Raw genomic sequence first — 27,994 nt, forward strand, 5'->3', positions numbered from 1 at the left:
TGTGACCTGGGGAGCAAGGGAACCCCCTCCACTCCTTCCTGGATGCTGTACATGTAGCCAGGGGGCTTATTTTTCCATCCTGTTTCCTCATCTGTCACCAGAGAATCCTGTCACCAACCTCCTAGGGTCCCTGTGAGGGGGGTGTGGGCTCAGGCTGGGGTGGGGGGGGCGCAGTGCTCACCTCCCCCCCGTTTCCTTCCCCAGGGGTCTGCCTCTGGGCAGCGATGCCTGCCTGTGAACCTTTTGCCCTTAGCCAGGACTGTTTCATTCAACTGACATTAAGTGAGCATCTACTCTGTGCTTATCTTTTGAATAAGTCCTGGAGAAACTAGATGGGCTAACAGAGTTTAGGGGAGAGGCGAATTGAGTTCATTCTATCAATACTTACTGAGCACTTTGGTTGTGCTCGACCCTGGCAAGGGGCTAGTACACAGTAGGTACTTAATGAATACTCCATTGCAGTCTTCAGGGATGACCCTGGACACAAGAGGCAGTCCAGGGCGGGGAGAGCAACTGAAATGTCTCCACTTGTGGGAAGAAAGTTGCACAGTGTTTGGAATGAAGCCCGCGAGAAGGAGGGATGTCCACCCATACTGCTCAGCCTCCACGCCTCTCACTGTGCCTGGCACGTGGTGGGCTAGCAATAGCATTTTTTGAATGAATGAATATCCTATTTTTATTGACTCTTGTGACCCACTCAGACTTCATGTTCCAAGTTTTGGGATAGGCATGAGTACAGAGCAAAGTTCTTTTTTTAATCCTCGCCTGAGGATACATTCATTAATTTTTAGAGAGGAAGAGAGAGAGACATCATTGTGAGAGAGAAACATCAACTGGCTGCCTCCCATATGCACCCTGACTGGGGGACTGAAACTGCGGCCTAGGCGTGTGCCCTGACCGGGAATCAAAGCCGTGACCTTTCAGTGCACGGGACAGTGGTCCAGCCAACAGAGCAACATTGGCCAGGGCGCAAAGTTCTTTATTATAAGGAGAACAATAGTGCAAGGTCAGTGGTAACAGACGACTGGCATTGGCTGTCAAGGAGAGACTAGACAGTGGTGGGGGCTTTGGAGAATGTGCCTATCTAAAGGGGCAGTGGCAGCCCTGGCTGGTGTGGCTCAGTGGATTGAGCGCTGGCTTGTGAACCGCAGGGTCACTGGTTTGATTCCCAGTCAGGGCACATGCCTGGGTTGCAGGCCAGGTCCCCACTTGCGGGCGTACAGGAGGCAACCACCTGTTGATGTTTCTCTTCCTTTCTCGTTCCTTTCCCCTCTCCCTAAAAGTAAATAAGTAAAGTCTTAAAAAAAGGGGGGGGGCATGACAATTATGTCACTTAAGCACAGAAACCCACTGTGGCCGCATCCATCCATTTTCCAAGAGAAGCAGAAAATCCAGGTTTGTATGTGAATGCTATCAGTTTTTAAAAGTTGACTCAATTTTTTAAAAAAACGTAGAATGAGTCAAACAAAATATCTGCGTGGGTCATATTGGACTCATCTGCCGGTCATCTGTGGTCCACGGGCAGCTCTGGAACCAACGTGTGTGAACTTGGGTAAACACGGAGCTAAACTGTGAGCTCCAGCCGTCTGCTCTGTTTGGTGTGCAGTGCCTCTTCAAGATCATTCGTTTGTTCTTTAATTTAGTCAACAAGTATTTTTTAAAATTTGTATTTATTGATTTTAGAGAGAGGGGTGGGTTTGTTTCACTTACTGATGCACTCATTGGTTGATTTTTGTGTGTGCTCTGATCAGGAATCAACCCGTAACCCTGGCGTATTGGGATGACACTCTAACCAACTGAGCTACCTGGCCAAGGCCAATAAATATTTATTGAACCCCAACCAGATACTAGACACTGGGAATTCTGTGATGCAAAGTAAACAAAAAACTAAGGAAACTATTAGTGTGACCCAGGACTTTGACTAGTGACGGGATAGTAACGGGGCGGGGGCGGGGGGTGCTGAGGTCTGAGTGAGACGTGGGAGCCCGCTGTGCAGAGCGGGGAAGCGCTGGCCTGCGGAAGGAACGGCTGGGGCAAAGGCGCTGGGGCGGGGTTAGCCACCTGTGTGGCGACAAAGCGAACTGTGTGGCTGCCGGATCTCGAGGGCACGGGAGGCTGTGGGAACTGAGGAAGCAGAATCAGGGCAGGACAGGCACCTCATGAGGCTCATCGCGGTGGGAAGGCTTGGACTCTGGAAGTGGGAGGATGGAGTGTGTCGCAGGTGGGGCGTGAGGGTGGCGGCCAGTAGGGAGACCAGTAAAGGACGCCGCTTTAAGATCCGAGCAGGAGGCCTTGGTGGCCTGGCCAGTTGCCAACGGAGCCATGAGCGCTGACTCTGGGTGTTCTGAGAGGGCACCTCCCGTTGGCATGATGGGCAGGGGTGTGAAGGCAGGCAGAACCCCAGCAGGCGAGTGAGGACCCTGATCCCCAAAGAGCGGTGGCCGGTACCTGCCTTTGGTGCTGCACTGCCACCCCAGGCAGCCCAGGGAGAGCTAGGGCAGGAGTTGGATGGAGGGACGAGAAGGTTTGGAACCAGCCCTTCCTGTTCTCAGAAAAGGCTTCCGGGAGGGCCGGGGTGGTGTTGCAGCTGAAGGCAGGATGGCTTTTGGAAGCCGAGATATGCTGAGAGGACAAGCAGGAAAGAGCGCTGGGCCAGTCAGGGGTCCCAGGCTCTGTCTCTGGGGACGTGGCCAAGCCACCTAGCCTGTTAAGGCCTCAGTTTACATATCTCTGAAGTGGTGGGGCTCCCGGTCCTGGCTCTGACCCTCCGAGCTGCGAGCGATGCTGTCAGTTTGTTTTCGCCCAGAAGGCTGGAAGCCTGCGGAGATGGACTCAGCCTGAGAGCAGGCCAGCGGCGCCCCGGTGCTGAGGCCTCTGCCTGGCTCAGACAGTGCCTTTCCAGCTGTTTGACGGCAGTGCTGTGGAGGCCACAAAGCCCCGCACACACTGAAGTGCTGCGGGTGGCTCGGTCCCTTCGCCTCTTGCTGCGCTCTGCCCATGGGCCTCAGTCCGCTGCCAGGGAGGGCCCAGTAGGGGATGGGGTGCGGGGCTGCATGTGGGCAGAAAGCCCCTGAGGCGGAGTTGGGGGCGTGGGCAGAGGAGCAGGCGCCCTGGGCCAGCGGGGGCCTCGGGGACAGTGCAGGGGGTGCCCTGGGCTCCAGCTGGAGGAGACCGAGAGCCTGGTTAGACTCACCGCTGTGGCCTTGTGTCTGACCTGCCACAGCCACACTTTTTGTTTTTTTCTAAAGATTTTCTTTATTTGTTTTTAGAGAGAGGGGAAAGAAGGGAGAAAGAGAGGGGGAGAAACATCAGTGTCTGGTTGCTTCTCATGCGCCCCCAACCGGGGACCTGGCTGGCAACCCGGGCACGTGCCCCGACTGGGAATTGAACCCATCCCCGTTTGGTTTGCAGGCCGGCACTCAGTCTGCTGAGCCACACCAGCCAGGGCTGACCTGCTGCACTTTATTTCTTCCTCGCAGTTCTCACAGCCTTTTCCATCTCAGATACGGGAGCCATCTTGGATACTCGGGCCAGAGCCTGGAGCCACCCTGCTTCCCTCTGCCCTCAGCCCACACATGCACCCACCAGCAAACCCCGTCAGCTCCAGCCTCACTGGCACCCACCCACACCTCCAGCGCCACGTCACCGCCCTGCTCGGGCCCCTGTCACATCTCACCTGGGCCAGGAGCGGCCTCCTGACGCAGCCGGTGGAATAAAGTCCTGGAGGCTTGGTGCATGCGGGCCCTGCTGGCCGCCGACCCTGCGCCTCCCCCTCCCTGCTGGTTCTGTGGGTCCCAGCCGCACCGCGCGCCCTCTGTCCCCGCAAACAGGCCAAAGCCTGCTCCCAGTTCAGGCCTGTCCTCTGCTACGCCTTGTGCCGAGAACGCATTTCTCTCCTTGATGGCTGACTGCCTCTCGTCACTCAGGTTTCAGCCAAATGTCCCCTTTTCCGAGAGGCCTCACTGACCACCTCAGCCAAATCCTTGTCCCTTAGTCACCTCTGTCCTGTTTTCTTTGCAGCATCTTTGTGGTCTGTTCTCCTGCCCTGCGTGTAAGTTCTGTAAAAGAGAGACCTCTTTTAACAACAGTTTAGTAGCTTTAGTTGGAATTCACATACCATAAAACCCACCTTCAAGTAAAGAATCAGTGGATTTTTGTATCCTCACAAAGTTGTGCAACCATCACCCCAGATGAAACCTCGCGCCTGTTAGTCACTCCCACTGCCCGAACCCCTGGCCCCTGCCACTCTGCTTTCTCTCCGTGGATTTGCCTGGTGGCATGTTCTGTGTAAAACATCCCTGTAGCCCCAGTGCCCAGTGCTATGAGTGTGGGTTACATCCCCAATTAAAATTTTTATTTATTGATTTTAGAGAAAGGAAGGGGGAGAGGAAAAAAAACCCCATTGATTTGTGGTCCCACTTACTTACGCATTCATTGGTTGATTCTTGCGTGTCCCCTGACACCATACAGAACCTGCAACCTTGGCTGTCAGGATGACCCTCTCACCAACTGATGCTCTGTCCGGCCAGGGCCACAGCCCCCATTTTCTGGATGAGAACACTGAGGCTGCGGACCCCTGGGGAAACGGACTTCCCCTTTTCTAAGCCTTGCGTTTAGCATCTCCCCAAACTAGGCTGCACTGGAGAGGATGGAAACCCAGCAGGGAGGGGTGAGCATCACGTGGGGAGTCCCCTGCCCAGCCACCTGGCTGCGGCCCACCCTGGGCACCTCTGGGAGGTCACTTTCAGGGGCAGACCTGCTGACCACAGGTTGCGGGAACATTCATGCCCTCAGAGCTGGTGGGCCCAGTTCAGATCTATGCCCGGCCTGTGTCAGGGCGCCACCCTCCCCCCAGAGGACAGGGCAGGGCCCATCCCAGGGTCTGGACACCCCAGAGGGGCGAGGGCAGCTGGTGTGGGAGGAGGCCTATGTCAGGGTCAGTGACGGGCTGTCTGCTGAAGTCCAGGCTCCACCCCCCAGGAGCTCTGTGAATCTGGGCAAGGGACTGCCTCTCTGGGCCTTCATTTCCCTGTATCTGTGAATGGCGCCCATCCTTGGGTGCCTCGGAGCTGCTGTGAGCCTGAGTCCACGTGGATGCGCCCACCATAGCATCGGGCACCACATGTGGGTGCCCTCCCTTCAGACCCTGGGCCCCAAGGAGCCAAGACTCAGAAAGGCTGGTGGCTGTCAGAGGCTGAGTGGGGGCCAGAGCCAGCGTCAAATTTCCTGACCCTTTGAAGCCTGTCTCCTCAATTGTAAAAGGGGTTTAATAATCAGTCCTCCCTCCCCGTGAGTGGTGAGGGCTGGGGATGTGCAGTTATCGGCACCCTCTGGGCCTCAGACGGGGAAACCAGACAGGCTCCATCCCAGGGCTGCTCTCATCCTGGCCTCTTTCATCTTAGGCTTAATTAGCCAGGCCGCCCCAGCCCGCAGCCTTTTGGGCGGGAGTCATCACTCCCATTTTATAGATGGAGAAACTGAGGCACCTAGAGGGAAGTGGTCTGGGGCTGCCGTCTGTGAGTCAACTGTGGAGCCAGGGTCCACGGGAGCTGGGACTGGGCTTTCCAGCTGGACCTGTCCATCAGGGTGGATCCTTGTCTCCATCGCTCTGGCACCCAGATAGCCTCTTTTCCAGCCACCCCTCCACCTCCTACCACCTCCCCTCTGAAGGGCGGCAGGATGGGGTGGTGGGGGAGGGAGGGAGGGACCCGTGAAGACTAGAGGAAAGAGAGAAACTAGTTGGCAGCTGCTAGCATGGGGGCTCAGGTCTGTTTCATCTTCAAAGCCGGCTAATTAGAGCCAGAGGCGTTAGGCCAGCGGGCTGTGGGGTCTGGACGCCTGCCGTTCTCTACCCTGGAAACCTGCGGTCACTGGGGCATCGGTAGCCTGGGTCCCTGGCTCAGGAGAGGCTGCTAGGGAAGCCCCTGGCCCATCTCCCTTGGTGCCCCCCAAAGCCTTGCGTTAGCCCTCTGTAAGTTAGGGGTGCTGGGTTCCCCCACTCCCTGGCCTTAGGTCTTCCACCTCAAGGCCTTCGGGTTCCCATCGGTGCTAGGCATTCCGCGCTATGACCCCGTGTTACGCCAGGCCCTGCCAGTCCGCACGTCCACATCCCATTGTTTTCTGGCTTCATCACGGTTTATGGTCTTGTCCCTCCAGCTTTGCCCTGGCCTGGCTGTCGCGACCATAACCGACCGTCGGTACCGCCTGTGGTAAAGGTCATCAGCTTCCTCCCTCTTTGACCCGGGCGCGGGCTCCGCGCCCCAAAGCCGAGCGGGTTGGGGGGCCCAGGCCGGCGTCGGAGAAGCGAAGCCAAGCCCTGAGGCGCCCGCCCGACCGGTTCTGCCAGGGCCGTGGCGCGCGCTTCCTGCGGGCTCCCTGAGACCTCACCTTGCACACCCCCCAGTGGCCACACTGGGAGCACCAGGACCCGCACCCTAGGCCACCTTCGCTGGCTGCGCGCGGCTGCAGCAGGGTGCAGTGCGCCCGGGCGCCGGCGTGAGGCGCACTGGTTGCCATCGTCGCCAGCCCTGCAGTCGCTGTCCCCCAAGGGCCCTGGGATCGCAGCTCGCGCGTGGGGGGACCCCAGCATCCGGGAGCGGGGACCATCCAATTCCACCGCCCCTGCCCGCGCCCGCGGCGGTTTCGGGGAACGGGGGCCTGCGCGCAGCGGGACAGTTACTCAGCCCCAGCGAAACCGGCGAGTCGGCACCTGCCGGCGGGTTGAGAGGAAGGCGGCGGCCCCGTTACCACCCGGCCCCGCCCCAGCCCAGCCTCCCACGCGCCCCGCGCCCCGCCCTGTGCCTCCCGCCCGGAAGGAGCCAGCTGGCCCGAGCGCCGGCGGCGGCTGAGTCAGGCAAGGTAAGCGCGGCCGGCCCGTTACCGCGGGCACTGAGGACCAGGGCGGCGCTGTGGTTTCGGTGCCGGCCTCGGGCGGGCGGTCTAATGAGCTCTCGGCACGCACCCCGCGCGGGCGGCCCGCCCGGTGCCCCTGCCCTCCCGCGTTTCTGCCCCGCGGGGATCCTGGCGGCCCGCCCTGGCGTCACCCCCGAAACCTTTCGGTTTCATCTTGGGGCCCAGGCGCGGGGTCCTGAGTCTCTGCAAGGCCGCCGGCCTGATCCCTCCTCTCTCCCCTCAGCAAAGATCTGCGTGCCTGATCATGGGGCTCCCGAGCCGGGAAACCTGGGCCCAGCGCCTGGGCGCCTTCCGGGCCAGCCCCTCTGCCTTCATGGCAGGTCCGGAGGGTGAGGATCTGGGTCGTGACCTGCTGAGCGACCTGAGGAGTGAGAAGCTCAGCGAACAGACCAAGGTAGGTCCTGCACGCCTACCACACCCGCCCTGGCCCCTGTGGTCACTTCAAGCCACTTTGCCCTGAACTTCACCTCCAAATCCCCCATCCCCAGGTTTCCTTGCTGGCCTTGAGCTTGGAGTACCCAGCCCAGCTGTGGCCAGATGTCCCTGCAGCCGAGGCAGCTGCCGCCTCCCTGTTGGATACCCTGGTCCTTCTACCCCCACGGCCATCAGCTCTGCGGCGGCCCCTCTTGCTGGCAGCAACCACAGCCCTGGTGGCAGGGGGTGCGCTGGGTCCCACCTCGGAAGCCTCCCTCCGACTCCTGCCTCTACTGCTAGGCTTGGCATCGGGCAGAGATCTGGGGCGAGGCTTTGGCCCCTCCTCAGAGCAGCGACCCCTGCAGGCCACCGCATACGAGTGCCTGCGGGAGCTGGAGAGCTGCAAGCCTGGGCTGCTGGGGGGCTGCCTGGGACTGCTGCGTGGCCTGCTGGGGCAGGAGGGCCCGGTGGGCCCGGTCCAGCCACTCAGTCTGCTGCTGGCACTTGCCCTACGCAACACCTTGGTGATACAGGCCAGGGCCAGGGCCAGCCTGCAGGGCCTGCTCACAGCCAGGGCTTCCCCCACTGCGGGCGGCCCCTGGAACTGGACGCTAGCGGAAGAGGGCGATGACCACCTTCAGCCCCAGGCGCCCAGCTGGCCAGCAGTTGAGAAGGAGGAGTGTAGCGTTTCAGTGCTAGAGCCCAGTCCAGAGGAGGCCCAGGAGCTGCGGGCTGCGGTGGCCCAGCTTCTGGACACCTCGTACCTGCTCACCCCTGTGGCCCAGGCCCAGCTTCTGTGGCTGCTGGGCTGGGCTCTGCGGGGTCTGCGGGGACAGCCACCAGTGCTCTTCAAACCACAGTTGGTACGGCTGCTAGGCACAGCTCAGCTGACACTGCTGCATGCCGTTCTGGCACTGAAGGCCGCGTTTGGCGAGGCCCTGTTCACAGCCCAGGATGAGGCCTTGCTGCTCCGCCGGCTGACCTTGGCCGCCCAGCACCCGGCCTTGCCCCTGCCCACCCATCTCTTCTACCTGCACTGCCTCCTGAGCTTCCCAGAGAACTGCCCACTGGGCCCCGCAGGCGAGGAGGCTGCCCCACTGCTGCTAGAGCCCCAGCTGTGCCGTGGCCTCCTACCCAGTCTCCTTCATGACCCTATGGCCCTCCTGGCCCGCCTGCACCTCCTGTGCCTGCTCTGTGCTGAAGACGAAGAGAAGGAGGAAGGAGGCCAGGGCCAGAGCCCCCGGCACTACTTGGAGGAGCTGCTGGTCGGCCTGCAGCAGAGGGCAGCCCTCGCTGGGGGCCCCCGGTCCTTGGCTACACTCTGCTTCCAGGCGTCATTCCTGGTCGCTCACTGCCTGGCTGGACAACCTTCAGTACTGACACCCTTGACCCACGGACTCGCCCAACTGTACCGAGCCCGGCCTGCGCTGGCTCCCCATTTTGTTGACTTCTTGCATCGGGTGGGCCCTGAGCTGGGGGAGCCCCTGAGGGTAGTGTTGCAGCAAGAGGTCGTGTCCAGGCCAGCGGGGGATGAGGCCCTTCGTTGGCACCTGCAGATGCTGGCAGCGGTGGCAGACAGGGATGCCCAGAGTGCCACCCTCAGCTTCCTGCAGGCTGCCGCTGCCCACTGCACGGACTGGGGCCTCCAGCAGGCCTTGCTGAGGGCCTGCCGGGCCCTGCTGCGGGCGGGTGTTCGGGAGGGCCTGGCCGACTTACTGCAGGCACTGGCCAGGGAGCTGGAGGACCCCGATGGGCGGGACCACGCCCGCCTCTATTACGTTCTCCTGGGACACCTGTCAGGGCCCAAGCTGGCGGTGGCCTTGGGCCCCTCACTGGCTACACCTGCACTGGCCTCTTCACTGGTGGCGGAGAACCAGGGCTTTGCGACAGCGCTGATGGTGCAAGAGGCCCCGGCCCCGATTCGGCTGCACATGGGGCCCCGCAGGGCCGAGGGCCCGGGCCCAGTGCTGCAGCTCCAGGTGGAGGTGCTAGAGCCAGTGTACTCTCTGGAGCTGCGCTTCCGAGTGGAAGGACAACTCTATGCCCCCCTGGAGGCTGTCCACGTGCCCTGCCTGTGCCCTGGCCGCCTCCCCCGTCCTCTGCTCCTGCCCCTGCAGCCCCGGCGCCCAGCCCCCACGCAGCTGGACATCCGCGCTCTTTACACCAAATCCACTGGCCTCACGTGCTATGCCCACCTGCCGCCCCTGCCTGTGAAATTCGCTGATCTCTTCCTGCCTTTCCCCCAGCCCCCTGAGGGGGCCAGGCTGGGCTTCTTTGAGGAACTCTGGGACGCCTGCCTGCCAAAGGGCACTGAGAGTCGCCTGTGGTGCCCTCTTGGGCCACAGGGGCTGGCAGCCTTGGTGTCCTGCCACCTGGAGCCCTTCGTGGTGGTGTCCCAGCCCCCCACCAGCTACCACGTGGCCATCCACCTGCCCCCAGACTCGAGGCTGCTGCTGCGGCTGGAGGGAGCCCAGGAGGACGGAGTGCCCGTGGTCCTCCGGACTGATGACTGGACAGTGCTGCCCCTGGTTGGGGACTACCTCCGGGGGCTGTCAGCTGCCGTCTGACCCTAGGGCCGGGCTGGGCCAGGTGGGAACAGGACTGTGGCCCTTGTAGGGCCTTGTCTAAGAGGGTCAGCTGAAGACCAGGACACAGTCCTGTGGCTCTTTAAAACCTACGTTCACCACTGACCCTCGTGGTTTGTTTTTTTCTGGGCCCTGATCAGGAGCAGAGGCAGTGGGTGGGGTCAGAGGCTCCGAGACAGCCATTAGAGCAGGAACCCCCAGGCTGCCGGGCTCCGGAGTTCCTTCCGGCCCAGGAAGCAGGAGGGAACAAGTCCTCACCTCTGCTTCTCAGAGGGTCTGGCTTTGCCCAAAGCCACCCAGTAATTTAGGCATGAACCCAGAGCCAGGTTTGGGCCTCCTTTCTCCCTCCCTTCTCTGGGCCAGTGCTTTGCTGCTCCTAAAGTTTGCAGGCCCCTGGCCCAGAGTGCCTGGGCTAGAAACAGCGAGGAGGCTGCAGCGGCCTCTTCCCTGGGGAGGGCGGCAGCCCCAGGCCAGGATGGGACCATCTCTAAGAGGGGCCTGCTAGTGTGGTTTCAGCGCCGGGGGGCGGGGAACGGGGTCTGAAGCTAAGCTGGCTTTTCCTCGCCCCATCTAGGAAACCCTATCTGTGCCTAGGGATCTTCCCAGGTAAGAATAGGCCCATCTAGTTCTTATTCCAAGTACATAAGGTGCTCTGGATCCCAGCGCCGCTGCCAGACCCCAGCTGGTGTTTTCCACACGTTGCCTCACTTTGTCCTTGCAACAGCTTGGCAGGGCCCCACAGGTGAGGAAACCACAGGCCGGAGGGGCTGAGTGATTTTCCAATAGTTGCCCATCTGGTTGGTAATCACGTCTTGTCTCTTTGGAGCAGGTTTCTGTTACCACACTGTCGGAGCAAAGCTCTGCATGGGACACAGAGTCTCCACCCTCAGCCCCGGGCCAGCCCCCCCTCCCCGGAGGCCACAGGAGCAGCAGTCAGCAGTGCTGGCTGGAGAGGGCCCAGCGGCTTGGGCCTTGCTGTCCTGGGGGAAGGGCCCCTTCTGCTTCCTGGGCTCCAGGCACACAGGTTCCTACGGACCAGCTTCACTCCTCCTGATGGGGGTGGGGGGCGGGGTAGGAGAGGGAAGAAGGGCCTGGGACAAGTGAGGCTGTTACAGGCCAGGTCAGGTAGCCTTCCCCAAGCTGGAGCTCCAGCAATAACTTGCTGTGTGATCTGAGCAAGCCGTCGCAAGTCCCGGAGGGTTCGGTTCCAGGAGACACTTCACCAGCTGCTTCCAGCAGAAAGGGAGTTTGGGCAGAATCAGGTGCGCAGAAAATCTCTGGAAAGGCTGGCCAGTGATCCTGCAGAAGGCCGCCGCTGGGACTGCTGAGTTCCAGAAGGCAGTGCCCTTCCTGCAGTCCAGTGCTCAGCACCCAGGGAGCTGGTCCCAGAGCCTGGAACATGGGGTGGGGACCCCACCCCCCCACAAAGCCACAGGACTGAGGCTGCTGCAGAAAGACGGAAGCTTCCACCGTGGGTGAACAGCTGCAGCCTCGGTTCCTTCGTCCTCATCATTCTGGGGCATCTAACAACCTATGTCCTGCACAGACCTCTAGTGGCAAAGGAGTCCAGAAAACGTACTTGCTTTCTCGTTTTTTGTTTTATTTATTTCTAGAGAGAGGAGAAGGGAGGGAGAAAGAGGGAGAGAAACATCAAAGTGAGAGAGAAGCAGCAGGTAGTCACCTCCTGCCCCCTGTATGTGCCCCGATCAGGGACCTGCCCCGCAGCCCTGTCATGTGCCCTGACCAGGAATCAAGCCGGTGACCTTTGGCTTTGCGGAACAACGACCAACCCACTGAGCAATGCCAGTTAGGGCTTGTTTTCTTCTGGACTTACGATGCAGAAAGTGGTATTAATCCTTTGTCCAAAGCAGGATTCAAACTACAATAGAGCTGTTAAGTGCTGTGTTGCCGTTCCCCCTGCTCAGAATAAAGTTGTTTCTTAGCTATACCTGTCTGCTCTACCCCTCTAGCAGCCAGGAATGCTTAGTCTTATACATACTGTTTAAAAAAAAAAATCCTTTGTCCAAGGTTAAGCTAACTGGCCCCTGTAAGAACTCACTAGCCCTCCTGTCGTCCATCTCTCCCCATCCCTGCCTCCATCCCATTCTGTCCGCCCATTCTTCCGGTGCCGGGCACCAGGCGACCTCTAATGCTCTCCCCTTGGCGCCCCAACCACAAGTGTGCCCACAGTGGACATTTTTACACACCTATGTGACAATTTCCCTAGGATACATATTGGAAGCAGAATTGCTGAATCATAGGTCACGCGCATGCTTAGTTTGACTAAGACGTGTCCGAGTAACTAGTTCTTAGATTTGCACCTTCAAATGGGAAGCCCTGAGAGGAAGTAGGGACGGACACTGGGTGAGCCAGCCTGCCATGTCCACCACAGCTCCCTTTGCACACTCAGTATCCACATGCTTCTGCTCGCACTTAAACTTGCCAAAGATCACAACAACAGCATGCTCCCGCATAACTACGCCCCTACAACCAAACTTCCCAAAAGGGGTGCCCAAAGCCACCTCAGCCAGTGGCTGCCTGGGTGGCGGTAGCAGTGTTCACCAACGGCTGGCTCCGCACCTCAGGCGTGCCCCCAGCCTCCCCCGTCAGAAGTTAGGCCCGGCCACGGCGCCAGCTTTGGCTCCTGAGGTGGGAAGAGTGTTGGTTTTGGGCAAATCCTCCCCTGCCGGCGCGCACCTTCCAGCCCTCCCCCTGCCGTGGCCGTTGCGGGAGTCTGCGTACGTGGGCACGGAGGTGCTGAATAGTCATAATCTCACCCTGATAAACAATAACAAATGCGTTGCCTTATGATGTTAGTCATCAGTAGTAGCACACACGGTATGAAACGCGGAAAGCCATGGGAGGGACATTTGTTAACCTGTATTTTACTTACAAGGAAGAAAGCATCTTGTAACAAGTTACAAGGCCATAATGAGGGCTTCTAGTTTTAGCAGATAAAAATATACAGGATGCCCAGTTAAATTGGAACTTCGGAGATGTAATCTTTTAGTATAAGTATGTCCCAAACAAACATTGCCTAGAACATGTAAAAAATTAGTTGTTTCTCTGAAATTCAGATATACCTAGGCATCTTTTTTTCTTTTTTTAATCTGTCAGCCCAGAGTGGTATTTATAACATTTTTTTCCATTACCCGTTCCATGTTGCTTTTGCTCTCAAGGATCTTTACCTAGTGAGGTGACTTTCATTCCCGAAGGTCTGAGTTCGTGGTCACCCTAGCTGTCGAGTATTTTTAGACCCTCACGAACATTATCACCAGGCCTGGCCGCCCTCGGAGGTGCCCCAGGGAACCTCCTGGATACAACACCACTCCTTGTCTCCGTTGTGCAGTAACAACGACTTCTGCCTTGATAATCAGGATCGGTCACCCTTTTAGAACGGTTGGTGCTGCGGCTTGGAGGCGGAGAATTTCATGGGTGCGACTTAAGGCACACCATGAGCCCCGCACCGCCTAATTCTGGGTTCACTGGCTACACTTCTAACTTGTTCTTCCCTCTCCGCTCCAAAGTCCACAAGAGATGACAGGAAGGGATAAAGTCTGGGTGGGGAGAAAGGGAGCCTGCCACCAGCTTTGTACCCATGACCCCAGCAGTCACAGCTGTCCTCTGTCTTCAAGAGTAATTCAGTTTACAGCCATAGTACCTGGGAAATTGCTGAGGTGAAAATGTTTGCGTATCAAAGAGTATCCCACACAATATTCACACATCTCCGACTCTTATCAGGAGGTCACGGAACCTCAGTGGAGCGCAGGCAGTTCTGCCAGCCTCAGAGTGGAGGCATCGAACAAAGCCACAGAAACCCCAAGAATCACAGATGTAACTTTTCAAAGACCCAGGACACGTAAGACACCACACCACCTTTGCTCCTTCAGGCTCAACTGCAAAAACTGGCCCCGTCCCCAGCCAGCGGCTCTTACTAGAGGAGCCAGGACCATAAACCAAGGACCCTTTTGGCCTCAGATTCCCAGACCCAGGGGGCGGTGTCTAACACCCAAAACCAGACGAGGGGGAGAATGCCCAAGCCCCAGGGCAGCTGCTGGACAAACTCCAGGTAACGTGAAAACAACCTATGCGAACAAGGCGAGGGGGCCTCTTGGTCTAACACAGCACCAGAAAGACTGAGTGCACCGTGTAGCTGCAAATGTTAAAAAGTGCCTGAGGGATTAGGGCTTGGACTACAAGGGAAGGAGGTTTTCAGTGTGTGTACGACCTGAAGGGTCTGAAGGGTACGCGTCTGAAACGCGTAATTTCTAGGGGAGCAAAACACTCAAAAAGGAAGGAAGGAGTCATTTGGGCGTGAAAGGGGAAGTAAATGGAGAAATTTCATGGTTCTGCAAGACAACAAAATCAGGACCTACAAGTTCTCACCCACTCTACAAACAAATCCATTCAAGGATCTGGGCTTTGCAGTGTTAACAGAAGAGGGCGCATTAAGCAGGGATCTTATAAACCACCCAACAGCACAGAAATGAACAAGATAAAAGGTGAACAGTTTCAGGGGGAGCATGTGAGCTCTTGGGGCATTGTGGTCAGTTTGGTTCAAATAAACTCAAAAAATTCTCAAAAAAAAAAAAAAAAGATTGACAGGTTCGTACAGAGTTATTGCAAAATACCAGAAAGTGGATTTCATTACATATCAACCACAGAAGAGTCCCACACATCTGCCCGGAAAAGCAGCCTGGAAGCAGAGCTGTGACAGGCGCTCTACACAGAACGAAATAGGTTCGAAAGCACGTGAGATGCAAAACCACCTTGGATGAGAAGTTTTACAAGAACAGAGAGAGACAAAATCCAGGAAGAAAGGAACAAGAGGAAAGAAACACAAAAAGTATCTAGACCCCTGGCAGGTGTAGCTTGGTGGACTGAGTGCCAGCCTGTGAACCAAATGGTCACTGGTTCTATTCCCAGTCAGGGTACCTACTTGGGTTGTGGGCCAGGTCCCCAGTAGGGAGCATGTGAGAGGCAACTACACATGGATGTTTCTCTCCCTCCCTTTTTCCCTCTCTCTAAAAATAAATAAAACCTTTTTAAATTTTTTTTAAAAATTAAAAAGTATCTAGAAATAAAGATTACACAAGATGCCCAAGAGAGATCAGTATAATAAGGGGCATTGAAGAAAGACACAAAAACAATCAAGAGAATGAAAATGAGACAAAGGAGTCTTCATGGGTCACAAGAAAATAATGGAAACAAGATCATCAAAGAGCCACATTCGTATTATTGGGTCCCTGAAGAAAAACTAAACAATGAACCAGCACAGATATTTAATACTGCATTCCAAGGAAACTTTACAGGAAAGAAAAATCTGCACATTCAAAGGGCCCACTGAGAACCTTGGAAAATTAACCCAGGACAATCAACTTTGAGATATATCCCCGTAAAATCATTAGATTTGAAGATGTTAAAAAAAAAAAAAAAAGTCTCCCAAGATCTCTAGGCAGAAAGATCAAATAATTTACAAAAGAATTAGAATGGTAACATACAAAGCAAGACAACTCTGGAACAGCATCTTTTAAACATTTGTAAAAGTGTAAACCTAGGTTTTTATATTCACACAAATTGTCCTTCAGATGTCAAGGCTATAGGAAATGGTGTTCTCCTTTTCAACAAGTATTCGTGCATCTATAAGCCAATCTGATAGAGAATGCACTTCATCCAACTAAGAGATGACAATTATATATATAAAATTATAGATATATAAATACAAATATATCATGTTCCAAGACTAAAACAAAGGGGGGCCTGAGGGTAAATAACTAACTAAAGATGTTATATATTGTCATAAATTGAAAATAATATCACTAAAAGCATGGGAGAAGAAGGGAGAGGGAAAGAGAAAGAGAAGATGAGCTGACTGGTGGCTGTGTAGGTGCCTCTCAGCTCCAAATTCACTCTTCGCTGTCTGCTCTGTGAAAATAGATCTGGACCCTTTAAATATCTTTGCCCCGGCTCATTGTTAAGCTCTGTCGGCAGAGGGCGCAGAGGAGCCATTGCAGAAGGGACTGCCTATGCGGTCCAATTAGACAAATCTCCTGAGGCTTCTCTGCTACCCAGGCGTCCTCCAGCAGAAAGCAACTGCAGTCAGTGCTCACACCTTCTCCCGCACAGGCTCCTGCTGTGCATGGGGAGCGGCAGCACAGCAGACTGCCCAGGGCCTGAGCCCCAAGCTCTGCTGGAAGTACTTAAGCCAGCCAATCCTAAACCGTTCCCCCAACCCACCTTACCTTTCCCTCAGAAGACCCAGTATATGCTATGGCCTATGCTGTCCCCTCCCTTCTTTCTGCCTCCTGACCAAGTCCAGCGCTTACTGGCGGCCCTGTGTGGCAGGCTGTGGCTCTTGCTCCTGGGGGAACTGTATGGAGCATTGAACTTTTCTTTCAATGGCATTGACCTCTCCCTATCATCATTCAGTCACCTCTATACATTAAAATCCATGGGTACAGCTCTGACTGGTGTGGCCCCACTGGTTGGGCATCATCTGGCAAAGCGAAAAGTCCCCAGTTCAATTCCCAGTCAGGGCATGTGCCTGGGTTATGGGTTCATCTCCCATCAGGGCGCCTATGAGAGGCAACTGATCAATGTTTCTCTCCCTCTCTTTCTCTCTCCCTTCCACTCTCTTTAAAAAACAAATTAATTGAATCTTTTTAAAAAATTCATGGGTACAATTAGGGCAAGGACAGCTGCCTGAAACTAATTAGCAAGGTTTTGTCTTCCAGTGAGTGGCATAACTGAGCCTTCAGCAAGCACTCTGCTGTTCATTCAAGCCTGCCATTCCAGGAGCCAGGCTCCTGGTAGCGCCAGTGATGCCCATACTGTTTCACACTAGGAAGCAGTACTGTGGGGCCATGAAAATACCGGCTGAGGCACTGTGGTCAGGGAAGACAGCCATCTCCAGAAGCAGCAGATCCTGCCGCTTTCATAATAGAAGGGATCCGATGTCATTGCCCTGAAACTGAGCGGCTGGCTGATCTCCTGGGTTATATTCTGCTATATGGGGAGCTCGGTGCTGGTCTCTCCTTTCAGACGTTATGCATCTATCTGTGGCTGTAGTCAGGTCAGCCTTGCCGAGGAAAAATTCATGTTGAGCTCACCACGCATCATTTCTATCCCTCGCACACGACTTTTTTCATGAGCCTGTTGGGCAATGACAGGCATGAATCAGAAAGGACGATGCTGCCTGCTACTTGCTCAAGGTGCTCTTTGGTGAGCATTCACAAGTCAGTTAATACTACACTCTGGACCCATTCCAGGAAGCCTACTAATACCAGAAATGAAAGAAGGATCATCACTACTGATCCCATGGACATTGAAAGGATGATGAAATATAAATAACTCTGTGCCCACAATCTGATGACTCATAGGAAATGGACCAATTCTTTGAATGACAGAAAGTAAGACATACCTTGAAGAAAAGGCGGGTTTGGTTCCCTACCAATGCAATAAAGCGAATATGGCAATAAAGCGAGTCACACAGATGTTTTGGCTTCCCACTGATGGTTTTTGCAGGTAAGGTTTTATTGGAAAATAACCATGTGCATTAATTTACATATTGCCTATGGCTGTTTTTACGCTACAATGAGAAATTTGAGCAATTGTGACAGAGACTATATGTGAGGCTTGCCATACTCTGCTATATAATAATCAGAAAATAAAATGGAAAAGAAAGATCTGATTTGGAATACAAATATAATCTATCTAGGAATAAACTTTAAAATATAATAATTATTGTGTATGAAGAAAGCCTTAAAACTATACAGATAGACATAAAAGAAAACATAAGTGGCATTATGTATCTTATTCTTCATAGAAAACTAAAGCAAGATTCTCTAAGTTAATTTGTCAATACCCTCCAGCCAAAGACCACCAACACATCTGTAGCTGAACAGATGGGTTTATTACTTTTGCACTGTGGGGCATTTCAGTAAGTGGGTGTTGGGCAGGATTTATAGGTGATTTAGGGGAGGGTTTAAGGAAGCAGGACTTTTCTCTGAATTGGATGCTGTCAGAAAGTGTAAGCATTTCTATGATGGAATGATGTTAACGAATCTTAACTAGACTGAGGCAAGTCACATCTAATCCAAGATAGAAGGATGTTTCATCATTTTTGTTGTTTGGACAATGTTCATGTCTTGGGCCATGTTCACATGATTACAGAGGGATCTTGTTTTTCTCTTGATCCCGCATGTCTGTGAAATTGTTGATGTTCAACAGAACACCAAGGCCAGCTCTAGATGTCTGGGGGTGTTTTTCTCTTTGCCAAATCTATGAATTTAATGCAATTTTAATCTAAAAAAAAAAAACCCAAAAAGTTTATTTACTTTTTAGAGAGAGCAAGCAGGGAGAAAGAGAGAGAGAGTAACATTTATTGGTTGCCTCTTGTCCATGCCCTGACCAGGCACGAACCCGACACCCAGGCATGTGCCCTGATCAGGAATCGAACTGGCCACCTTTCCCTTTGTGGGACAACGCCCAACTGAGCCACACCGGTCCGGGCACAGTTTTAAGCTTAATCATCAGTTTGTAGCGTTCTATGAGAGAACTTGACAAAACATACCTAACTTGGGTAGCTATACAAATATAAAGATTAGAGAAGAGTTAAGAAACCAAAGAAGTATTGTGAAAATTAAGACATAAAAATAAAAGGTTGGTAAATTTGACTACACTAAATAAAATTCGTACGAGTAATAAAAATCAAATATACATACACAGGTTTAGAAGACAAACCACAAGTTCGGATAAAATATCTCCAACTCATTTGAGAGTCTATGTCCTGGTAAAATTAAAACAAAATTCCCTAACAATATAAAAACTATACTTTCTGGAAACATTCTACACCTGAAACTAGTATACTATTTATGTCAACTGTAATTTACAATTTTTTAAGTTAAAATAAAAAATGTACAATTGAAAACTATTTCAAGGGGGGAAAAAAAGCTGGGACTTCACCACAGGGAGGCGGGGTTTGCCAAGGAACCTCAAGGAAAGACTACGCTTCCCAGGCGGCCCTGCGCTGACTGTCCGGGGCGTTCCGACAGGCTTTTCGTGCTTCACGCACCATATTCGGCCTCAGCCCGCGAGCCAGCACGGAGTAGCGGCACAGGATGGAGAGCAGCGACGAGGAAGACGTCGAGAAGCGCCGAGTCCACGTACGCCCCGTCACTCTGCGCAGCGCCCCCCCTGCCACACTGCACCTTCTGCCTTGTGAGATCCCCGTTAACCGGCCCGCCCCTGTGGAGCGCTTCTTCACCCCGGCCATCCGTCAGGGTCCCGATGGTGAGCGCTCATCCAGACCACGGCTCCCGCTGGCCCCCGCGCTATTGTCGGCGAGGGCGGGCGCGATGGCTCCTGGGAATCGTGGTCCACCGGAGACGGCGGGAAGGCCGCCACCGGGCTGGCCCCGCGGGCCTGCATCAGGCCCTCACCGATGCCCCGCATCTGCTTCCTTTAGGACTCGAAGTGTCGTTTCGGGGCCGCGGTCTGCGGGGAGAGGAGGTGGAGGTGCCGCCCGGTCTCGTGGGATATGTGATGGTGATGGAAGAGAAGGGAGAGGTGCTGGGGAAGCAGAACTCCCCGCAGGGGTCAGACAGTGAGGAACCAGAGCAGGAGCTGCTGGAGCCCCCGGAGGCGGCCCTGGAGCGGGACTTCGTGAGCACAGGGGGACGGGGTTGGCAGGGGGGGACGGGCGGGAGCAGCGGCCCCGATGCTGAGCCGGGCCCCTTCCCCAGGACCGCGTTATCAGAGCCTCCGGCAGTTTCAGCCGCTTCACCGTGTGGGGCCTGGAGACCGTCCCTGGCCCGGATGCGAAAGTGCGGGCGGCCCTAACTTGGCCCAGCCTCGCCTCAGCGGTGAGTAACTGATGGGCCGTCTTCCTCCCAGGCCCGTCTGGACCCCCCACCGCCTTCAGTTGTTTCCTGGGTTGTCCAGAATCTTGCCCCTAAGTGGATCTGGGGCTTCAGGGTTCCGGAGCCCAGTAGGGCTGTTGGAGCCTGGCTCTGACTGGAAGGTTATGCTGCTAAGGGCAGCGTGGCCCCTCTGGCCTGTCTACAAGGGGCTGGGATTCTGAGCAGCTGGGTTCCTCCCAGAGTATGTGGGTCCCCCAACACCCCATCTCAGAAATCCAGTGGTAAAGGTGACTCCTCCCGCAGATCCACGCGCAGGTGCCAGAGGACTGAGAACAAGAGCTTGAAGGCACTGTTCCCTTCACCCAAAAAACCAGCTCTTCACCTCTGACCCACTGATTGTCACCCCAATAAACCAGCTCTTCACAGCACCCGTGAGTCTCCCACACCTTGGAGCCCCCAGGGAGCACTGCCCTTTCCCCCACAAGAACCCTTCATGGCTCTGGCCTATAGAACAATTTATTGCCAGGGGGCAGTGGGGGCAAGAGAGGCCAGAATTTTGCAGCCAGCACCCACCCCACTCCCAGCTTCTACTTTACAAAAGAAATTTTTTACAGCCACTAGCCCTCTGTACAGAGTGCCCACACCCCCGTCGCACTGTACACATCTGCCCGGCTCCCTCTGGTCCCTGGTCCACAGCAGGCCTGGGCCTGCAGCCAGCTGACCTTAGAGATGACCTGAGCCCTGAGCTCACTTTAGTGCTGGGCACCAACCGGCCCCTACCAGGCCCGTGCTCTCCCTGCGGAACTGCCCTCAGCCTGATCCATCTCCCTTAGTGTCCCCCTTGGGGACAGGATGGGCTGTCAGCTCCAGTTCTGCCGGCTTTGTTGGTGCTACCATAGGCTGTGCCTGGTCACCACTTCCCCCTCTTGCTCCAGTCCTTGGGAGTGAAGTGCAGACACTTGGAGTCGATGCGGAGAAGTCGCTTGAGCATAGCCCTTTCGTGTCCATCCACAATGTCCTCTGACAACGTGAGGATATACTGGCCCTGGACAGGAGGTGGGACGAAGCAGGTCAGCCCGAGCAGGGCCGCACTCTGTGCCCCTCCACACACCTGCCTCCCCTGCCTGCCTCCCTACCTTGTAGTAGTTGATGAGGTTGAGGTACTGTAGAGTGGAGATGACATCCTCCTTCTTGATGCTGGTGATTTCACTGATCTCACTGCAGGAGGGTAAAGATCAGGTCTCCTGTGGGCCTCTGTCTTTGCCCAAGGCCCCCAGGAACCCCAGGGTGAGAAAGCATGGGAGAAGTCCATGCACCCTCCGGTAGGCGGGGCCAGGCTTACTTGATGGTGATCTGTGGCCTCTCCCCGCTCTCGGACTTCAGCCCCATGAGGATCTCCAGGATGGTTTGGGACCAGTAGCTTCGGTAGGAAAGGAGGCCAAGATCCGAGAGGGGCTTCTCAGGGGTCCCCGTTTTCCCTTCCACTTTGGAGAGTTCATAGCCTAAAGCAATGGAGAGGGAGGGAAGGGGGAAGGGGTCACAACTTCACGCAGCCGGTGTTAAAGAGCAACAGTTGCAGAGGCAAGCTGCCTGCTTCCCATCTTGGCCCTGATGTGCGGCAGTTGCGACCTGGGGTGTGCAGTTTGTCTGCTCTATGCCTCAGTTTTTCTCATAAAGGACCAGAGTATCCACTCTTCACCTGTGCGCCAAGCACAGTGGACAGTACTGCAGGCACTGTGAGGAGCAGCTACAACCAGCTGGGGGTGCTCAGGAGCCAGTGAGGGTTGCCGGGGGAGGCAGAGAAAATGGCTCATAGAAGTGTCTCCAATTTCCCTGTGTCATCCCACTCTCTGTACTTGGGTATGAGGCAGCAAGGAGGGCAGACCCCACCTCTGCTTCAGGCCTGAGATGCTCAGGTTCTCATAGTTAAGGCTCCCTACCCGTGACCCGAGGAGCGTCAGCAGCTCTAAGACTAGACAGGCTTGACCAGGTGGCTGAGCCTGCAAAGGGGGGCGCCACAGCGCTCAGGTCAGAGGGAGGCCATTCCTCAGCGGGTGGCCGCCTCTCAGAGCTCTTGCCTTCCCGCTCTGGCTGCTCTGCCCTCTGGCCTGGTGACCACTGGCAGGCAGTTCCTGGTGAGACCTCAGGTGCCACGAAACCCTCTGTGGTTTTCTGTCTCTTGGGCAGAGCCTTCGTTCACTCCGTCAGGGTCCTGGGATGTCCCACCAGTGGAAGCCCTTCCTCACCCTTAGTCACGACTGCTTCCTGTTGCACCACAGCCTGTTCCACCTTCCTCCCTTTGGTGCCTCTTTGGCAGCCAGTCTTGCCCTCTTGCCCAGTCTCCTGACTTCCACCAAGCAACCCAGTGGCGAGAAGGACAGAGGCTGGTGCTTTGGAGGGCGGGAGCATGGAAGAGGACGGGCACACGCTGGGCCCATGGTGCACGTAGACTCCTGACAGATCAACTGGGCCCCACACGGGCCTCCTCAGCTGCAGGAACTCCCAGTCCCTCCTCAGTGCCTCTCCTGACACCCATCTGCCCGCCCCGCCTGCCGAGGTGAGCGCACCTGGCGGCCCTGCCTGCACCCCCTCCCTGCTGCGGCCTGAGCTCCGAGACCGCATGATGCGCCTGCCTGCTTTGCCAGGCTGAGGACTTCCGAAAAGATGTGACCCCGCTTTCACATTCTTTTACCAATTAAATTTCTTGAATAGGCCATGGCCTTGATCAAGTCACATCTCTGTCTCTTCACCAAACAGCTACGGCTCCCTGTCTTCCAGCACAGAGCTTGGTAATCTCAGCGAACAGTGAGTTGGATAGAATGGAAGTGGGAGGCTGGGGGGAGCCTTGGGACTGTCACAGGTACACAAAGGATGAGGCGGCGGACGTAACAATGCAAGGAATACGGGCCATACCCAAGCAGTCAATGCTTGCATCTCTTTGCTCAGTTAACATCTTTGTTTTTTCCTTTTGAGAGTACACTTATTAAAGCTGGGGACAGTGAAACGATGAAGAGTTTAGGATAGAAGGGACAAGAGAGCGCCTAGGTGGGGCTCCCTTGGCTCCCTAAAATGCCCTGGGAAAGATACGAGCCTACGAGGGGCTGCCTTGGCTCACTGGAAAGTCAGCGAAAAGGAAGCCCTGGGGACAGGCTCGGGTCAGCCTGAGACAGTGCCGCTGCCCACTGCTCCCTGGTCGCAAATCTCATGGGGACCCTAAGAATTAGGAGTGGTACGCCTGAGAGGGAGGAAAGCTGTGGGCGTGCTTGCGGGAGGGGGACCGCCGCCAAGTTAACGGCATCTGAACACCTGCTGTCTGCCAGGCTCAGGGAACGTCCTCGCCCAGGGACTGGTGTGACAGCGCGGCGGCAGAGGGATGAGCAACAGCAGTGAGCTTGGCTTCTGCCCATGGGTCTGGGCAGGGCAGATGAGTCAAGTCGGAGAAGTTGGGTGACGCTTAGCACCTCGGCCAAGGATTCGTGGGGGGCAGAGAGCCTGATCCAGATAAGCGGGGCAGTTACCCTGAGAATGAAAGAGCTGGAAGAGGCCCCATCTTGATTTCTGGCCACAGTGACTGGGCTGCACAGCCAGAGCTGAGAATCAGCAGCCTGGCACGTCTGTGCGCGGCATAGATGGACGCCCTGGCGCTGGGCCTGCTGGTACCGCCCCCCCCCGCCCCCCCGCCCCTGGCCGCGAGCCCAAGTACTCACTGAATTCAATCAGCAGCTTGCCGTAGCCCCGGCGCTGGTAGGGAGGCAGGGTCAGGATGCAGGCCACATTGTAGTCTTCCGTGGATTCCTTTTCCTGGAAAAGGGGAGCAGGTGAGTGCAAGGGAAGGACCTGGCCCAGGGCAGGGCTGAGGCGCTGGCCAGACGAGCACTCACCTTGGAGAAGTAGCCCACGATGTGGAAGCCTTTGCAGTCATACTCTGTCATGACGTAGAAGAGGAAAGGGTCTGTGTCGTAGTACAGTGTCTTGTGGTCGAGGAAACATTTGGCCAGAAGACATAGATTCTGGGAATAACTCTGCAAAGGAAAAGGCCTGTCACCACTCTGGGTACCCTGCCTCGAGCATGGCCATTGGGCCAGGGTCAACCAGGAGCGTCTTTGTACCCCGGGCTGATAGGTGACGGGCGTTCTCCCGAGGCCTGACCTAGCTCATCAATCAGGCTGTCCCTGCTGCCCAGGCAGGGCCACGTCAGTGCCAGGAGCCCATGGGCCTGCCCTGGGGGGTCCTCCACTGCTCTCTGCTATAGCTAACAGCTGTCAACGAACTAACATGTCCCTAAGAAGACTGACCAAGGCTTATGAGAGAAGCCCTGCCCACGTGACAGTCTGAGGAGCATGGCTGTCAAAAAATACAGCTTTCCTGCCTACAGTCACACCTCTTGGGACTGGCCTGGAGGTCTACAACTCGGGATGAATTCTGGAATTTAACAAAGTAACAGCCCTCGGAGCGCGCCCCCCCCGCAAAAGAAACCTTATTGATCTTGTTATTTTTACCTCTGCACACAAGTTATCCTGCATTTCAGACATGATTTATTTTAAATTGTTTTTAAAAGATTTTATTTATTTGCACTGGCTGGTGTGACTCTGAACTGGGTGTCAGCCTGTGAACCAAAAGGCTGCTGGTTCGATTCCCAGTCAGGGCACATGCCTGGGTTGCGGGTCAAGTCCCAGCTGGGGGAAAAGCAACTCATCAACGTTCCTCTACCTCTCTTTCTTTCTCCCTTCCTCTCCCTCTAAAAATAAACAAAATCTTTAAAAAAATTTTTTATTTCTTTTTACCTTTTAAAGGAAAAGGGACAAAACTATCGAAATGTGAGACACAGACACATCAACTGGCTGCCTCTCACATGCCCCCACCTGGGAACCTGGCCTGCAACCTAGGCGTGTGCCCCGACTGGGAATCAAACCAGTGACTCTGGTTTGCAGGCTGGCGCTCAATCCACTGAGGTACACCAGCCAGGGCTCAGACATGACTTTTAACTACGTGCCAGGCACTGCCATCTGGATGCCCGAGTCCACACTGAATACAGAACAGTGGTTAAAGCACCACCTTGCTCTCAGCTCCCCCAGCAGCCAAGCATGAGTGCTCCCTTGCCATTCAAGGTGCCTGCCTCTCCCTCACCACCCTCTAGGCCCCAGGAATGGTGGAGTCTCTTTCTCAACGGTCCTTCCCGTTTACTCCTTCCTAGCCACAGACTAAAGAGGTTTTGAAGCCCAGAATTTATGGTGTCCCTAACTCCCCAGCTGACCTCATTCCCACCACCTGAGCCCTGTGCTTTGTAACAGTCTTTCTTCCTCTCTGCCCTTCAGCCAGAAGGGCCTTTGCCTTTCACATACACCATCTCTGTACGCCCATGCCTGTGCTTCCGAAGCCTACTGCTTGGGAGTCCCTTCCCACCTCGTCTTCCATATCAAGGCTCAAAAGTCACCTCTGCTGTGAAGCTTTCCTGACTACCTCCTCTGGGTCCTAATAACCCCCTTAATAATAAGAGTCATGCTTCACGACACTTAATCGCACTGGGATCTAAGTGTCCACTGGTGTGTCCCCACAGGTTGTGAGCTCTCTGAGAGCAGAGATTTTGTCTAATCCTGGTCACGTCTCCCAGAACCTGCCCTTCAGCAGGACCTCAATGAAAAGGGAGTGAACCAACTTGTTGGCCAGATAAGTGAGCGTTTTCCTGAGAGGAAGAGGCTGTTCATGTGACTTCCCCCAAACTCCAACTTCTGTGGTGTCCCCACTATCTCTCAGCCACTGACCTTATTCTTACGTCCATCAATCTCAAAGAAAGAGATGGTGCCCTTGCGGTAAATCTCGTTGCCCGGTGGATGTCGCAGGTCACACTTGGTCTGAGGAAGAGAGGAGGGTCAGGGGTGGGAGCAGGGTTGGGGTGCGAGTAGGGCAGCACCTGGGGCCCCTCATACCAAGTGACGCTGCAGACACTTGAGGCTACGGCCGTACTTGAGGCAGAACTCGCAGAGATAGAGGACTGGCAATGCGGTGAGCTCCTGCGGGTACGGAGAGAAGTACCACGGCTTGAGGCGGTGCCGGCCCAGCTCAATGCACTCGATGTTCTTCATCCGGGTGACGATGTCGTCGTGGCTCCGGTCAGACACCAGGCTCCCAGTCATGCGCGGAGCTGATGGTATTCCATCCGAGCTGTCCTGGGAGTCCTGCCCAGGGCCAGTGGGAGATACCAGGTTACAGGAGCCTACAGCTCACGCAGCCTCCCCCGCCACAGGTTCCCTTGTTCAAGTCCAACAGCAACCCTGTGGGGGAGATACTATAATCCCCACTCTCCACATAAAAGAGACCAAGACTTAGAAAGTTTTCATTCAAAACTTGGGAAAGGTCACCCAATGACTGGCCTGAACCAGCTCTGCTTAGCTCCTAATCCCACCACCACCGTGGCTGCCCTCTACCTGTTAATTTATTTGTAAACTAGCCACTAAAAGCTCCAGCCCATCTACATCCTCTGCTTTTTACTCAGCTTCCCGTTATCCCAGACCTACCTCATCGGTGCCCAAGCAATTTGATTTTCGCTTCCGTCCTGGCTGAGCTGCCACTGCTCTACGCGCGGATCCATTCTGTAGATGAGATGGCAGGATAGAAGAGTTGGTTGGCTGTCAGGTGAGTCTAAAAGGGGCTTCCAGAAAGTAGAAGAAAGGAAGGGGAGAATGATGGTTTGGAGGACTCACCTGAGGAAAAACTGAGGCGGGGGCCGTCTCGCTGGGCACTGGAGTTGCTGGTGAAACCACCTCCACCTTCCGTTTCTGCAGAGAGAAACCAAGAAAGGTGGGTCAGAAGGTAGAGAAGGTGGGACCTGAGAGGAAAGCAAGGTCCCTGGAATTGCTGAGGGTACCGTTGAGCGGTGGTTGGGCTGCAGGCAGGAGCTGGAGGAGAGCGGCTGGTCAGGCTCACCACCGGGAATGGCCTCCCGCTCCTTAGGCAGGTTGAAGCGGAGTGTGATCTGGACCGGGATTGGCAAGGTCTTCCCGCTGGCCTGGGCGGAGGCCGGCTGTAGAGATAGGTCCAGGGTCTTCCTCTGGGGTGGGGATGGTGGTGGGATGGGAAAGGGGAGTAGGGGCCCCTTAGCGTAGTGTGATCAAACCCCACCCTCTCAAGGACAGGGGAATAGCTGCTGGACTCTGGAAGCTACATCTGCAATCTGGTCTCCATCCTTTGCAAGCTGAAGCCAGGGTACAAAAGTGCTGCCTCAAGCCCATCCAGGTGCCACTGAGGCCAAAAGATGAGAGAAATAGGAGGCAAAAAAGGTGAAGGAGGGGACCTACTCACCACCTCTCTCTCTGGAGAGCCGGGGCGGGACCCAGGAAGTCCGTTCTTGGTGGGGGTCTTGGCCTCTTTCTTCGGGAATTGGATCTTCTTCAGGTCCAGCCGTTCGTGAGTCACCCATTCATCCAAGCGTTTGTTGACTGCAGCAGTGAGGACGGCTCAGGAAGGAATGCCAGGGGCCGCCCGCCAACCCTACCCGGCAGCCCTTCCTCACCGTAGCCCAGCACTCACAATCAATGTAATGAACGTAGAAAAGCTTCCGGCCACTGATGTCCTTCACGCTCAGGATCTCGGCCAAGGCTGTGGGGACAGCATAGAAGCATTAGAAGGGTACGACCATAAGGCTCCACCCTCCTACGACATGAACTACACTCCCAGGCCAGATTCCTACGCCCCAGCACTTGGAAGCTCCCCCACAACCCCCCTCGAGTCACCAAGTGTCGCCCCCTCTCCAAGCCCCGCCCTGTCCATCTCGAGGCAGCTACACGCCCCGCCCCTCCAGCGTATCTGTGCCCCGCCCGACCCGGAATTCTTGAGGCCCCTCCCCCTCCTGAGGGTTCGGTGGACTCCCTCCCGCCCCTCGCCCTCTGGATCGTTAGCCCCGCCCCCCGACGTCACTCACGCCACTCATCTTCGTTGTCCTGGTTTCGCCGCAGCACCGGCAGGCGGCAGCCTTCGATTATCTCCCCCTGGGGAGACAGCGCGGCGCCAGGGTCGGCTACTGGGGGTCCTCGGGCTCTACCCACCTCCCCTGGCTCCCTCCGCCCCGCCCCGGGCACCGGACTCACCACCTCCGCCATCTTCCCTCCCTCCACTGCCACTTCCGGCCCCTCTGGGAAACGTCACTTCCGTGACTGAGCACGCTGTAGGCCTGGGCCTCCCGATACCACTGTAGACGACGACACTCGAAAGACACCACCGACCAAC

General features: G+C 55.7%; 3 protein-coding genes and 1 non-coding gene across 9 annotated transcripts; 3 read left to right on the plus strand and 1 right to left on the minus strand.

Moving 5' to 3' along the window:
- The first annotated feature begins 7,063 nt into the window (after nucleotides 1–7,063).
- AP5B1 (adaptor related protein complex 5 subunit beta 1) lies at nucleotides 7,064–10,055 on the plus strand. Its single transcript, XM_054570604.1, has 2 exons — nucleotides 7,064–7,306; nucleotides 7,401–10,055. Exons 1-2 carry the CDS (start codon nucleotides 7,157–7,159, stop codon nucleotides 9,891–9,893), a joined length of 2,643 nt encoding a protein of 880 aa, XP_054426579.1. The 5' UTR covers nucleotides 7,064–7,156; the 3' UTR covers nucleotides 9,894–10,055.
- Nucleotides 10,056–11,776: 1,721 nt separating this feature from the next.
- On the plus strand, nucleotides 11,777–11,908 carry LOC129068661 (small nucleolar RNA SNORA63). The gene has a single exon (XR_008528937.1). It is a non-coding gene; the product is annotated as a small nucleolar RNA SNORA63 (small nucleolar RNA).
- A 7,004-nt stretch (nucleotides 11,909–18,912) lies between these two features.
- RNASEH2C (ribonuclease H2 subunit C) lies at nucleotides 18,913–23,121 on the plus strand. Of its 3 annotated transcripts, XM_054570866.1 has the most exons (6): nucleotides 18,913–19,202; nucleotides 19,378–19,574; nucleotides 19,655–19,774; nucleotides 20,075–20,202; nucleotides 22,484–22,576; nucleotides 23,098–23,121. In XM_054570866.1, exons 1-4 carry the CDS (start codon nucleotides 19,031–19,033, stop codon nucleotides 20,099–20,101), a joined length of 516 nt encoding a protein of 171 aa, XP_054426841.1. In that variant the 5' UTR covers nucleotides 18,913–19,030; the 3' UTR covers nucleotides 20,102–20,202; nucleotides 22,484–22,576; nucleotides 23,098–23,121. The 3 variants fall into 3 exon arrangements, with proteins under 3 accessions (XP_054426841.1, XP_054426839.1, XP_054426840.1); XM_054570864.1 differs by lacking the exons at nucleotides 22,484–22,576; nucleotides 23,098–23,121 and adding an exon at nucleotides 21,959–22,466; XM_054570865.1 differs by lacking the exons at nucleotides 22,484–22,576; nucleotides 23,098–23,121 and adding an exon at nucleotides 22,089–22,465.
- On the minus strand, nucleotides 20,386–27,985 carry KAT5 (lysine acetyltransferase 5). 4 transcript variants are annotated; one of them, XM_054570861.1, is made up of 14 exons: nucleotides 27,856–27,985; nucleotides 27,690–27,756; nucleotides 27,299–27,367; nucleotides 27,071–27,207; nucleotides 26,637–26,792; nucleotides 26,473–26,547; nucleotides 26,287–26,361; nucleotides 25,699–25,947; nucleotides 25,534–25,623; nucleotides 23,653–23,793; nucleotides 23,479–23,572; nucleotides 21,114–21,273; nucleotides 20,908–20,989; nucleotides 20,386–20,816 (listed from the first exon to the last, which is right to left on the minus strand). In XM_054570861.1, the coding sequence occupies exons 1-14, from the start codon at nucleotides 27,865–27,867 to the stop codon at nucleotides 20,682–20,684; spliced, it is 1,542 nt and encodes a 513-aa protein (XP_054426836.1). In that variant the 5' UTR covers nucleotides 27,868–27,985; the 3' UTR covers nucleotides 20,386–20,681. The 4 variants fall into 4 exon arrangements, with proteins under 4 accessions (XP_054426836.1, XP_054426838.1, XP_054426835.1 ...); XM_054570863.1 differs by lacking the exon at nucleotides 26,637–26,792; XM_054570860.1 differs by having other exon boundaries at nucleotides 27,690–27,867.
- Between the last annotated feature and the right edge of the window lie 9 nt (nucleotides 27,986–27,994).

Source organism: Pteronotus mesoamericanus, unplaced genomic scaffold (genome assembly GCF_021234165.1).
Source record: "Pteronotus mesoamericanus isolate MK-2021 breed Mesoamerican mustached bat unplaced genomic scaffold, CSHL_Meso_final contig_214, whole genome shotgun sequence".
In the NCBI taxonomy this organism is placed as follows: domain Eukaryota; kingdom Metazoa; phylum Chordata; class Mammalia; order Chiroptera; family Mormoopidae; genus Pteronotus; species Pteronotus mesoamericanus.

What these genes read in the sequence shown, in the direction of transcription:
- AP5B1 (XM_054570604.1), top strand. Translation starts at nt 7,157, where the DNA reads ATGGGGCTCCCGAGCCGGGAAACCTGGGCCCAGCGCCTGGGCGCCTTC. An exon ending in AGCTCAGCGAACAGACCAAG is followed by an intron (nt 7,307 to 7,400) that starts GTAGGTCCTGCA and finishes CCCCATCCCCAG; the next exon opens with GTTTCCTTGCTGGCCTTGAG.
- RNASEH2C (XM_054570866.1), top strand. Translation starts at nt 19,031, where the DNA reads ATGGAGAGCAGCGACGAGGAAGACGTCGAGAAGCGCCGAGTCCACGTA. An exon ending in CATCCGTCAGGGTCCCGATG is followed by an intron (nt 19,203 to 19,377) that starts GTGAGCGCTCAT and finishes TGCTTCCTTTAG; the next exon opens with GACTCGAAGTGTCGTTTCGG. An exon ending in GGCCCAGCCTCGCCTCAGCG is followed by an intron (nt 19,775 to 20,074) that starts GTGAGTAACTGA and finishes CTCCTCCCGCAG; the next exon opens with ATCCACGCGCAGGTGCCAGA.
- KAT5 (XM_054570860.1), bottom strand. Translation starts at nt 27,867, where the DNA reads ATGGCGGAGGTGGTGAGTCCGGTGCCCGGGGCGGGGCGGAGGGAGCCA. An exon ending in GGACAACGAAGATGAGTGGC is followed by an intron (nt 27,368 to 27,689) that starts GTGAGTGACGTC and finishes CTGTCCCCACAG; the next exon opens with CCTTGGCCGAGATCCTGAGC. An exon ending in CAAGCTGCTGATTGAATTCA is followed by an intron (nt 21,274 to 23,478) that starts GTGAGTACTTGG and finishes CCATTGCTTTAG; the next exon opens with GCTATGAACTCTCCAAAGTG.